Source organism: Apaloderma vittatum, unplaced genomic scaffold (assembly GCF_000703405.1).
Source record: "Apaloderma vittatum isolate BGI_N311 unplaced genomic scaffold, ASM70340v1 scaffold30506, whole genome shotgun sequence".
NCBI lineage: Eukaryota > Metazoa > Chordata > Aves > Trogoniformes > Trogonidae > Apaloderma > Apaloderma vittatum.
Window position 1 is genome coordinate 1 of NW_009721714.1, and position 13,318 is coordinate 13,318.

General features: G+C 43.8%; 1 protein-coding gene across 1 annotated transcript; it reads right to left on the bottom strand.

The window, feature by feature from the left end:
• Positions 1-8,905: 8,905 nt before the first annotated feature.
• On the bottom strand, positions 8,906-13,314 carry ZBTB8B (zinc finger and BTB domain containing 8B; the record flags this gene model as incomplete). Its single annotated transcript, XM_009871508.1, has 3 exons — positions 8,906-9,223; positions 9,549-9,727; positions 12,381-13,314. Coding segments are annotated over 3 exons (1,431 nt in total), but the record flags the coding sequence as incomplete, so codon positions are not given.
• Positions 13,315-13,318: the final 4 nt, after the last annotated feature.

Here is a 13,318-nt window from a genome sequence, read left to right on the forward strand (position 1 = left end):
CACGGCCACATGCCGCCCGGGAGGCGATGCGGTGCCCTAGATGCATCCTTCTCACACCTTTATGTATATAGCAGGGGCCTTGGTGACCCAAATCCTTCTTCACCGCGCCTGCGGTTTCCTCAGAAGGAGCTGTAACATGTTTTTCTTTCTCTTCGTAGCTGTTTTCTCCTGAGACAAACCCGCCCGAAATGCCTGTACCTGAACCTCTCCCTTCCTCTCCCTCGAAGTTTAATCCTTCTCGTTCCTCCTCTTGCCACCAGGGTCTTCTCTGTGCTTTTTGACACCCCAGTTATTTCTCTGAAGTATTTGCTTTCCAGTGGGAGCCATTCTGCCTTAGCCAGATCCTTTGTGTCCTTTTTTAGCCTTCCTTTCCATTAACTTAAGACATTCCATCTTGAAATAATTTACATTCCTTTCCCCGCCATTGCAAAATGGGAGAGACATCTAAAGCCTCTTTCCTCCTATAGGCGGAAACATTCTCCCCGTATATAATATATATTTATTCATATTCGATTTACATCAATTTATATTGTAGCAATATTTTTCACCAGCCGAATTCTGCCTTTTTAATAAGCATCTCTAGATTTATAGATTCCATCTTCTTTCAAACGCAGGCCCAGTTTTTCAAATCTTTCATGAGACCCATTCTGCTTGCATAAGGCTCCAGACCCGACCCGAACGTTCTCGCACACGAAAGCGATTGGAATTTACACGGTATTTTGCACGAATCTTCTCAGTCCACTGGACAAAGGTGTTAATTATCAACTGAAAACATTTCAGGCTGATGCACCTACAGCTGAGGGGCCTTTGCCAGCCGTGTCACAGTGCCAGTCCCTAATCGTCCTCTGCTGAGTGTCCCCTGCAAACATCATTTATCTTGCTTTTACAGCAAAGCCTAAGGAGGGTGGTAGCAGAACCGATTCGGCGTTACAGGGTCATGAGACAGAGTCGAGAGCTCTGTATCAAAATGTCCCGTGCCTTCAGAAGTCCCCAAGGGTAGGAAACTGCTAGAGTATTCCGGTAAAAATATTGTTCGTTGTGTTCTTCCATAGAATCTGACTCACATGTCTTGAGTTGGGGAGTTTCACAGAAATTACTTTATTGCCAACTGACATAAACTGTCTTTACTGATTCCATACTGAGAAATGAAGAACAGCAACTAAACACTTCGATGGTTTAACAGAAAGCTGAGCATTTATTTGCAATACCAGGTTTTAATATGGCTTGAATTGGTTCCTCCAAAGTTTGAGTTTGCCTCTCAATTCAGCTAAGCAGCACCTCTTCTTATGTAACATTCTATGTTGGTTTTTTTCAGATGCCTGGCCAGATCATTTCATATTTTCAAAAGAACTATTTGTAGGTATTTGCTCTGTTTGACTTGGCTGATTTCTCAGGTAATTGGTACTTTCAGGTATATCAGGGAGTGCTCCGCTGGGTAGTTTGTATCACTATTAATAGGACTTCGAGGGTTCTCTGTCTGCTAGGAACAGGCAGTAGAATTTAAAAAGTGGGGAAAAAATGCAGCGGTATCTGGAGTAGCTTAATTAGAATTTTTAGAGCAAGTGCTTTACTCAGAGGACTGCAGAAACCTTGCCTGGGAGTCCGCTCGCTGCAGCCGGGAATGCCACGGAATAGACTTTGGGTTTGCTCTGCAGAGGGACCGATTTCATCCTGTTTTGTACAACAAGACATCACAAACAATCCCCTGATTCCAGAAATGTATTTAGTTGTTCAATCAAGTTGTTTTGTCACGTCTAAATTGTTGAGTTACTGTTTGTAGCCAGGCAAGTCCCACTTCAAGTTGAGAGACTCTTTGGAAAGTTTATCCAGTGGGAATAAACTTTGTGGCTGTGTGGAAGAGGTGCAACAGAGGGGTTGCAAAGCAAGACTAATGATCTGCGTTTCAGAGAACACTTTACAAATTACTTGAAAAAAAAATGACATTGTTAGTCCTGATGCAAAAATTATTAGCCTAGATTTTGCATTGTCTTATTTGGGTTTTGGTAACCAAAGATGAGCAACACCAGGTAAAAGATTTCACTTTTCCTCTCTCCAAAATCACCGACTTCAGTTAGATATATATTCTGATTTTAAATATGGAGTGATATTTCTCGCCAAAGAAAACTCAAAACCATTTATTGGAACAACTGAAGTACCATAGTTCAAAGCCTGACACGCATTGATTCACGAGATTAATTTGTGGGAGTTGCAATGGATTTTTCCCAAATGTGTGAGTAAAGTGATACGCACTTGCCAAAGGTTTTATTTTAAATTTTGAAAATATAAGTAAAAAAATTTGCATATAACCTTGGGTTAAAGCAACACAATTTCTTTTTTTTCTACCATTGAAGAAAGAGCTGCATTTTATTTCTACTGTATCAGAAATGTACTATACTTGGGCAATTAATTAGTTGGGGCCTCTCCTCCTTTTTTTGTTTCTTCTGGATCTAAAAATGCATTTAATGAGCAAATGTGAACAGCAGGCATTTTAATCCACGCTCTTGCAAAAATTGTTGCTTCGAAATAGATTTATACCTCTTAAAGGAAAAGTAATTTATTTGGTTTAAAGCTTTTGAGGAACTTCATGAGACGTCATAGAAACATGTATTTTTCAGTCATTCATAGGGGAATTCCTGATCGTTCCACGTCAGAAAATGTTTCAGGACCTAATGCCTTGAGGAATACAAAGTATGCAAGATAAGAATGAAAGAAAGCAGAATGAAAGATCTCCTGAAGTTACGCCGGCACGGGCTGGAGATAGGGGAAGAAGCAAGACACCAGAAATAATTGCAGTCAGAAGGAGATGCCAATTTTTGTCTAATGCGCTGCCAGCTTGTATTTGGTTTGAGCGCATTTCCCTCAGTCGTAATGGGATGTCCTCAAACGCCGAGTGCGCGGGGGAACCTTCCCCCTGCCGGTACGCCCAGCAGGAACCGGGCAGGCTCTCTCCTGCACCAAGGTTGCACTGGAGGAAAAGGCTGAGCTTTGATGGCGGAGTTAACAGAGGCTGCACAAGCATCTCAGCGTAACTTGTCAGTAGCTTCATCGATACCAGGCACCCAAAATCCTGTATGATCAGAATGAACTGCCTTGTTGCACGTATTATCTTCCACCCAGCTTCCCTCAACGCTTCAGACTGTGAGCACGCAGCTCATCTAGACTGATGACTTAGGCCTTTATCTAAACAATTTGTTCTTCCCAAATTATTAGCGAGCTCTTTGACAACCTCTCACCTCCCTGGGTTGCCCTGCACTCCTTCCCTTCTGCCACAGCCACAGTCCTCACCACGCATGGGGACAACCCTCCGCAAGGGAGACGAGAGCGGGGATGAGCGCTTCAGTGCCCCGCATCTTTCCTGGAAAGAAATGTGCACTTACTGTGAGATCAGTATTTATTTAAGGTTTTCTGTTCTTTAACTATAAAAGAACCAGACTACGTGCAACAATATAAACAGATATAGTACATACACAATTTAACGTACGATGGAGACAAATTCAGTAATGCACCGCTGTAGAAAAAAAAAAAATCACAAAAAGCACTTAAACGTTTCATCCCCACCCCTTAAAAAGGGTAAGCTGCCTGTGTGGTGAGGATACACATTAATTCTCAACTTTGGTTCCATGTGGTTTTCCCTCCTCCAGCCCGACACGCGCACTCACAGACCCCTCAGCATCGGGACGGACCCAGCAGCCTGGGGGAGAAGAGCACGGCAGCTCCTCCGGTTCCGAGCTGCAGAAAACATCTGGTGATTCCGTCTGGAAGAGCCAGCTGAGCTCGCACGGCTCCCCGGACTGCGCTCGGAATTGTCTGTGAGCGCTGCCGAGCTGTCTCTTGTAACGTAAAGACCCACAATTCGGAACTTTACCCACGTAGAACTATTGACCTGAAATACCTGTGGAAGCAGAGCACTGGATCAACCCCTTCTCTCCCTCCCTAGTTTTCCTCTTTCTCTTTTTTCAATGCAAGATTCCTATTTTTGTTTGACTCATACCCACTGCGTTGGGTCAGAGCTTGCATACCTTAGTTATTAACAACCCAACAGGACAGAATCAGAAAAATCAACAGCACGGCTCTAGAATTAAATTTGTGTTCACGCAATTCCCCTCCAACCCAAACAGAAGCAGCAGCTAAAAATGAAGATAGGGCTGGTCTCGTCATCAGCGGGACCAATCGCGCCTGAGCTTTCACCGCGGGACTGGCTACTCAGCTGCTTGTGCTGAAAGCACGTAAGAAGTACAGAGTCATGTTTTTTGACAGTTAAAATATTTTACATCTGGCAGCCCAAAGTTGAAAGCCGTGTACGGCACCTTTGGATATTTGGGGATGGCGTGTAAAGCTGCTCTGGACAGGACACTGTCTGGAGAAGTTTGGGGTTGGTTTTTTTTTTAAATTTACTAGTATCCAGACACCTGCCTATAACTATTTAATAAAAAATCTAAGGAATTGCTGTATTCCCTGGTGCCGACATCCGAACTGCAACTCCAGAGCTAAAAGCAGCTCCGTGTGGGCACGAGCGCCACGTGTGCGGGTATGGACAGAGCTGCTGGCAGGGTTTTAAAAGCTTCGTGCCCCTTATGTTCTCATTTCTAGATGCGTAGAAAATCTGAATTTCAAACAATCCAGTAAAAAGAAAACTCCAGATTGCCTTCAGTTATCCGGTTGGCATGTTAACAGTGGCCTTTAAGAGCAGAAATGCAATTTTTATGTGCACATTAAAGGGCACTGTCAGCTTAAGTTGGATCCAAAAAGTTTTTAATCCTATTTTTTTAATTATTTTAAAAAATGCAATCATAAAGTTTTGAAATACTACTAATTCCCAGGCACTTCTGAAACAAAACCGTATAAACTAAAAATCCCAATAAAAATTAGCAGATTTCACTGTTTGAATGAAAACAGGGAGAAGAAAGAAGGGGTTATTAAACTTTTCATTGATTCAGGATATTCTAAATCAACAGGTAAATGCAGGTTTTAATTATCATAGTCTGTAAAGCAAGTTTAAAAAAGTCTGTTTCTGAAATATCCAATATAATTCAGAATTATTTAGAAAGAATATTTGGGAGTCTGTTTCCCCGCGCTTGCATACGTTTTATTGTAGGCATTTGACAGCGTTTTCTTCGAGCTAGGCTTCCCAGTTTTTCACCCGGCGTGAAAAATGAAAGGCTTTAAAAAGAGTGTAAAAAGTTAACATGATTATAAACCTACAAAAGCTGGTAAGAAAACAAAGTCAGTGTTAATAATATAAAAGATTTTTAAAAAAACCAAACAGTTGGCTGGGGTTTAAGTAGACAGCATCCGTTTAATCCTTTCCCACCAAGAATTTGATTCTTGCTTGCCAACTGTGTGTCACCAGAAATGGATATAATAATATTAATTCTCAGAAATTGAAATGTGAGCCTCAATCTAGACACTTTCCAGTTTACTCAGTCAACTTTTGAACGGTAAAAAAAAATCAAAACAACCCTCTCAGAGAGTTTTATTTTTCTAGACAATTAAAAAGCTCCAGAACGCTTCAAGATCCACAAATATAGTTAAGTCACTTCTACAAATAAGGTTCGGTTTATAAGAATTTGTTGTTTAAACTAGACTAAAGGACTTCAGTTATGAAACTGCCTTACAAAACATCAGTAAATTAAATGACCACATTTGGAAGATTTACAAGGGCTTGCACCAGGAGGTTAAATGCGCTACGAGTACCAGTGCAGCTCGTATTCCTTCAGGGAAATCGAGTGCAATTGTGTGCAAAATACGTTAAAACATACACTCCTAAACAAAGTCAGTTACGGAGAGCCAAGACTTTAAGATAAGTAGTCTGCACGGCCTTTAAAAAACTTTGAGAAAGAGATTCTATTAGAAATAACTTTCCTAAAAACATTATTCTCAATTCCCCATTAAGCACCATAGGAATATTTTGAAATATCATTTTCTCAAAGCTCGTAGAGGCTGGATCTACAATGGAAGATTTCAGGAAGAAACATCCAAAAACTGAAGTGGAAAAGCACAGCAAACAGATTTACATGAACATCGGGTCACAAGAAAGTGGATCAACTACATCCTCCTCTAAATACAAAGGCTGAAGGACCCCACTGCAAACGAAGCGGCACAACATGACAGATCAACAGGAAACAACGATTTTGGTGGTCACTGTCAACCGGGAACGTGAACGGCGCCCCCCCCCACCCCCACCCCTTCCCCAGTGCTACACAAACCCTGACACAGCTCCAGGCTCTACGCACAAGACACACAAGAACAATCTCTAAGACCAAAGAAAGCAGGCTCAAGTCAAATCGCCGAAGGTCTCTGCAGCCATTCCCGCACCTCTTACTACGTCCAGACTTCCGCAAGAGGTTGATCTTCCCTACTCCGAACGTCCTCACGGTTGCAGAGTTAGCTAGCCCGCACCTCAGCACAGCTCCAACGTGCGAGAAGCTAAATCTTCTGACAGTTTAAGCCAGAACCGCAGCTCAGCTGATATTCCACGTCTACTGGCTTCTACCGATATTTACAATGTGGTGGCATCTTCGTGCTAGAATGACCAGAAAAAGTTGGGATGCCTGACACTACATAGAATTTCAGATCCCTATTTACATTCGTACTCCACTTTCATTAGCAAGTTAGTCTCTCGACAAACCCAGATAATCTGTGACTCTCTTCCAGGTCCTCACAGGTGTTCTCACATGCCGAAATCCGTCCTTTAACAGATAAGCAGATAGTGGAAAAAGAAAAATAATTCCCTCTGATGTTGGATGGACTTCACAAAAATATAGTAGTTCAAAAGACTAGCCCTGCTAGGCTGGAGGTGGCATTGTCAAGATTGACAAGCCCATGTTTCGCTCTGATTTTTGAAAGGGCTAAGGACTCAAAAGCACAGCAGGATTTTCAGAGGAGCTCAGCTCCGAATCTGACATCTACATGAGTTGTCTCTTTGATGGTCTTAATTTAGATGACTAAAATAGGGGCTATGAAGCCTGACGCCTTGTAAAGATCTCGTCCCAGGGAGATTCTTCTACGATGATGTATGTCACCGCGACACTGTTCAGCTATTACAAACTCGAATTTGCAGATCACCTGGAAGAGGGACTACGGAAAGCTTACGCAACTCAAATGACAGAAATGTAGCACGTGACGCCAGAATCTTCCTGCAAAGGCGGCACTCACCAAGATATTAGACCAGACCTTTCCAAGTCTCTTTACCTTGTGCTCTTTTCAGAAGTCACCTCTTACAAGTAAACTGTGACATCCCTGCAGGACTACTGTTTCACTGTAGGATGAAGCAGATGGAGAAGCCGAATTGTTCTTTTTTGGTACGTAACATAAAACCAGAAATTATGCAAAAAAACGCACCCTGGTTAAATCAGAGAGCTCTTTGGTTATTTAGGTTCCACCTAAAGGCTTTATACTACAAACCTCCAGAAGCACTGCCTTGTTAAGGGAGAGGAACTGCTCAGCCTTTGTCAGAAGGGGCTGTCTACGGGCTTCTGATCCAGCACTTACTCCAGCTAGAAAGACTCATACAATTTGCCTTTTCATGAAATACTTGCGAACAACACAGTAAAGAAGCATTAACAGTCTTATTTCACAGTATATTTCAAGTTTTGTCTCTTCATTAGGAAGCAGTAGGTTACCCACCAGCAAACAGGCTTTCCTGTTAGTGGTGCGTTCTCTTCTAAAGTTTCCCAGTTTGGTTTTTGATACCTTTTATCAACTTGGTACTGGAAAGTTAAAAATAAATAAAAATCTCACCTCCTTTGAAAGCCAACCTTTAACTCTCTATCTATTCCGGCAAAGAAACATGAGGTACCCAGTGAAGTTTTTAAAAAAACCCCAAACAGTACTTGGATAAATTCACACAACACAAACCATGAGAAGGATCACTCAAGACTAAAAGAAAATCTAGTAAAAGATAAAGAAAAGAATTTACATACAAAAATTTCTGAGGTTTCCTACCCAACTGCTTCAAAAAGGGTATTTAGAGCTGGCTTTTAAGCATAGCTCCGATATTTAACCACTCCTTGGCTACATCAGCTGTAAATCTGGTCATTTAATCAACCAGAATCAGAATTCCCAACTAACCTGACTGTCAAACTGACTAAACTTACACCATAAAAAGCTGAAGTAAACTGGGCAGTTCACTTAGTCTGAACTGAGAGACCAGGACATTAGACACCATTATGTGTGCTTAACATTCCTTAAGCCAAGACTACTCAATGTCTAAATAACGTTAAAGACACATCTGAACATCTGTAGTCTGAGCTCTTGAGAGAGGAAGATGCGGTAAAAAATTCAGAAAGAGAAGCTCATTCTCTAAATACCTGCACTTAAAGACATGTGAAATATATTTATTCTTACTGTCTATGCTTTCAGCAGCAGCATATTTTTGTTAATCCTGGTTTATCTGCCCTGGTTTCCAGGTCAAATCCAGTCTAAGCAAACATTTAAGGTTTACAGTTTAGATAATACTGTCCTGATACAGAAGGATCACAGCTTAGTTTAGCAAAGTTCAAGGTAATGGCTGAAAATTGCATTTCTTTTAATGTAATCTTCCAACAGGAGACAGTGCCCCTTTCAGGTCAGAGATAAAGGACCATGACAGCATTATCTGAAGAAACCTGTTATCAGAACAACACAGAGGTGTCCCACCTGCAAAATCAAAATGCGGAGGCAGAGACACCACTGGAAATTGCTCGGGTACAATCTCTCTGAACCCCAGACAGAAGATCCTTCACAGATTTCTGGTGCACAGCACTGAAAACTTAAAAGCATTTAAAATTCCAATTGTCCCCACTCTTAAAAAACGGAATGATAAAAAACCAGCACAGTCTCACGGGCTGGGCAATTACACAGTTCTCTCTGGCAGCCCGACCGCTGCCAGGGAGACGCTTGACGTGCTCCCGCTCTCCTCTCACTGCTACATAAGTGTTTCTCGGTCTGACAAGCTCCTGTGGATTTCCCGCTTGTCATCACCATCGGCATCGTCGTCATCAGCCGGATCGTTTTCCTCTCCAGACTCCACGTATATGGGCCAGTCGTTATCGGCGTCGCCCTTCTCTCGGCCTTCTGACGAAGGCTCCATCAGGCTGAGGTTAATGGGCATCGAGTCCTCGTGGGTCGTGGTCACGCAGGTGCAGCTGTCGCACAAGCCAAAGCGTCGTAACCCTTGAGACAAGCTGCTCGTGAAGGTTCTCCTGCAGCCTTTACAGATAATTGGCTTGTTTGAGCGATGCACCTGAGGTTAAAAATAAAACGCCGCGGTGAGAAAGCCGATCTGCCACCGTGCTTTAGCTCTTTCTGCGGTGCTGGTTTGCGTACGTTCCTCAAACAGGAACACGCTGAAGAAAAAGGGCAGATGATCCCACCACATTTACAGCGACGAAGATTTGGGGCTCCATAAATACGGATGAACCAAGTATCAGTGGCTCAGACCTAGTGTTAGAAAAGTTCCCCTCACACTGGCAACGATCATTTTGCCCGCTGTATTTTGGGAAAGGCGATCAGGAAAGGCCAAAAAATTCTAAACAAAATTCCCGATAGACAGAATCTGTCAAACTTACGCTTAGAGCGTGGCTCCGAAGGTGCTCCTGCCGCGTGAAACGCTTCCCGCACGTCTCGCAGGGGTAGGGCCTCTCCCCGGTGTGGGAGCGAATGTGCCGTTTGAGGATTCCTTTCTGTTTAGCCGTGTAGGGGCAGAACGGACACTTGTGAAGCTTGATGGGCACAACTAACACGTCACCTTTTGGAAGAAAAACACAACGCGTTAGGTTCGGGGGTTCACCAGCGCTGCCTCTCTCGGCTTCTTACCCTCCTTGCTGCAAACCTGAGTCAAGATAATTGCGCTTTCCCCTCTCCTTGTACTTGGCTTACCTGGGATTTCTGCGGGTTGTGCAGTTGCAGAAGGCACTGCTGGAGCTCATCAAGTCCCTTGAAAATCAGCCTGCCCGTGCTTACATAGCTCGTACTCGATGGGAGCGTGCTCACAACAGAAAACCAAATTAATTTTATTTTAAGAAGCCATTTAATTAAGCGCCAAAATTTTGCTTTTAGTGCAGTGGGGCCTCTGCACTCTCTCAGCCATAGAAAGTATCTTTTTTTTTTTTTTTTTAAGATACCATTAGCGTTAAATGGCATTAGAATCTAAAATCTTTAACACAAATTACAGGTAGAAGTAGCACAATGATTCCCATGTGCTTTAACAAAGTGCATAAATTTAGATGTGGGGAATACATCTCAAAATACTCAGCTTTTTTTCTACCGCCATTCACTTCAGCCTTTCTAGTGGTAATAACAAGATGAAGCACTTCAATACATTTGCTGATGGTATTTCTCCTTCTCTAAAATGAAACTACATGCCCACAAGCAATATGTCATTTGTGAAGTCAGATGCAGAAAGAGAGAATTAAATTTGAAGATCACATTTTACACAGACACGGATATTGCCAACTTTTTGAGTAGCGGCCCAGACCCGACCTTCCAGCATAAAGATTGAGGTATTATACTAAAACGTTAGTTTTCCCTGTTCCAGGTGCTGACTCGGGAAATTGTTTGCGTATCAAGCCTTGAGCTCTTTAACAGTTACAGCAAAGACGATGGGGCTGTAGAATATTCCTTGAACTTGTCCAAACAAGTCGCAAAAAAGAGAAGTGTCTAGTATTAATGTGTGGCTATCAAGTGAAATTCATCTCACGCAGTTTTGGACCTTCACAAGGCTAATCCCTCCGTTAAAAAAAAAAAAAAAGAAAAAGAAAGAAGACCAGTTCTTAGACCTGCCTTGGTTCTAAGCTCTCCAGAGGTGCCTGTTCACTCTCCATCAGCTGTGAAGGGGACCAGGACGTCTGGAACAGATGTGGATGTTTGAAAGTAAGTGGGGTTTATCTCATCCATCAACCTGAATGCACGAGAGAACCATTCTTTTATCAGCACTTTGTACTTCTCATTCCTGGTGCCTTGTGAAAATGCTAAAATAGCAGGACCAGTAAAACCCGAGAAGAGACACTTCCATTCCACTAAAAGCTTATGATGTTCAGTTTTAGCAGAGAAACATAACTAATGCGAGGTTCAGGATTTTCCCCAGGCCCGTTTAAAGCACAGCTACCATTAACATTTCTACTACAGTGTCCTAACAGCTGGGGTTCTCCATCGAATTCTAGAAGCACTTCCCTCTTAACAATCCATCAACAGTCCAAAGATTTTAAGAGAGGAAAAAAACAAGCAAAGTTCGTGTGTGAGATGCTCTTGCCTTGCTACACGTCAAAACCCAGAGGCACGATGTGGTGACAGCACTTTCGTCTGATAACTTTGGTCTTTTGGTGACTGTAGGCCTGGAGTTGTGATTTTATCAGAATCCTTATCTTAAAGCAGTAAGAAATAATATTGGGTTTATTAGCTTTATGATCACATGCCCACTTGAGCAGGAAATGACACGAGTGCAAGCTTGCTATCTAGAGCAGAACATTCAGTGAAAGATTTCCTGTGTTGCCCACTCCATTATTCCATTTGTCCCATCCTGAGCAACGATGGCACTTGCAGCATTTGTCAGAGCCACCTTCCGTCTTCGTAAGGCAGTTTGGATGAGGCAAGTCACATGCCAACGTTGCCGAAAGCAGATAAAATGCCCAAATCCTTATGGTCCAACTGAGGAGCAATGCATATGGACACGACCTTCTTCTTCTCCAGGTCCCTGTTGCTGCTGCTGGAAGTTATTCCTGCCAGTGTGAGACATCCCAACAGGCCTGGGCTTGGGAAAGCAGCGGAACCTCAGGTGACCAGCCGCTGAAAAACGAGTCTGCCTCTAGAGGTAAAAGTTCTCCTCTTTATGCAATACCATGGAGTTTAAAGCTTTCAGTGCTCCTAAAAAACTTGTGTGTATCACTCAGTATTGCATAAAACCCATTTCCGCCCTTTTGAAATTCAAGGTAAGTAAGAGCAAACAGAGTATTATCCACCAACCCACGAGCCTGCAGGAGCTCCAGGGGAATGAGCCACCCGTGCTCCGTCAGGTGCTACAGCAGATCCCTCTTGTGGCTGCTCAGCTTTCTGATTACTCTTTCTAACGTTAATGTTACGAGAGGAAGATTCTTTTTAAGAATGCACCTGCCCTTCAACAAGTTCCCAAAAGAGATTGTTTATTAAAGCAGTGGCACCAACACCAAGCTCCGGGATCTGCTTCAAAGAGGCCGTCAAAGCTGTTAGAAATACTTACCTCCCAAATGCTGCACTGAATAAACGAGTACAGCTTTCTTTTGACGTCCAGAACAATAGTTTATTTTGCTACGGCATAATATTCAGCAATATATTCCTGAACAAGAATGAGAGTAACAAAGGAAGTCACACGACTGAGCAGTTTCCTCCTCGACTGTACAGACTACACCCCCCCAGAGTCCTCTCACCTGTGTCCTCACCATACCAGTCGCTGTGAATGTCCATCATGGAATTCATGCCTACCCCTGCATCCTCCGGCCTACCCTCAAAGCCCCGGACAAAGTGATGAACCACATCATCCTTTCTCTGAGCCGAGCTGTTGCGCAACAGGGCTTCTAGGAACTGTTTCATGTGATAGTTATTGCAGGCCAGGTCCATCGCCTGCCCGCCGTGCAGCCCCTCTTCCATCTGCTCGAGGGACAGCGGCGTCGGGTACTGCGGCAGCCGTTCGCCCACTTCCACCTCGACTTCATCGGAGTCAAACTCTACTTTGGGTTCCCCTCCCTTGGGCAGCGAAGAATTCACGTCGTCTGGGGAGTCGCTGCTTCCAGGGTCTCTGACCACCAGCTCCAGGGGGTGGCAGTCGCTGCAGTCGCCGCACGGAGGGGCTCTCTGGCAATCCGAAACCCCTTCCTTATCCTGCAGGGAAGAGACAGAGGCAGAGCACTGGCTCTTGGAACCGTACGAGGTGCCCTCTCTCGCAGAACTAGCGCTCCCGCTATCAGCCTGATAGAAACCAACTTCTCTCTCTATTTTCCTGCAAATATCTAACGACGACCTTATATAGGTCTTGCAGAAGTTGACCACGTCGGTCATCTGCAAATAGCTAGCCGCAGACATCACCTCGATAACATTTTCCCCGCAGAGATCCAGCTTCCCGGAATAAAGGAAATCGAGGATGATGAGGGAGAAGGCCGCGGGGGTGACAAGGTCCAGCGAGGGGGTGCTGTGGCGGCCGCTGTCTTGGATGTAGTGGATCAGCAGGGCTCGGAAATAGCCGCTGTTGGCGAACAGGATGTTTTTGTGCGCTTTGAAGATCCTCCCCTCCACGATAATGCTGCAGTCGCAGAAGAAGTCCCTTTTGCGCTGCTCGTTGAGCTCTCCCAAGAGCTTCGCGTAGTACGAC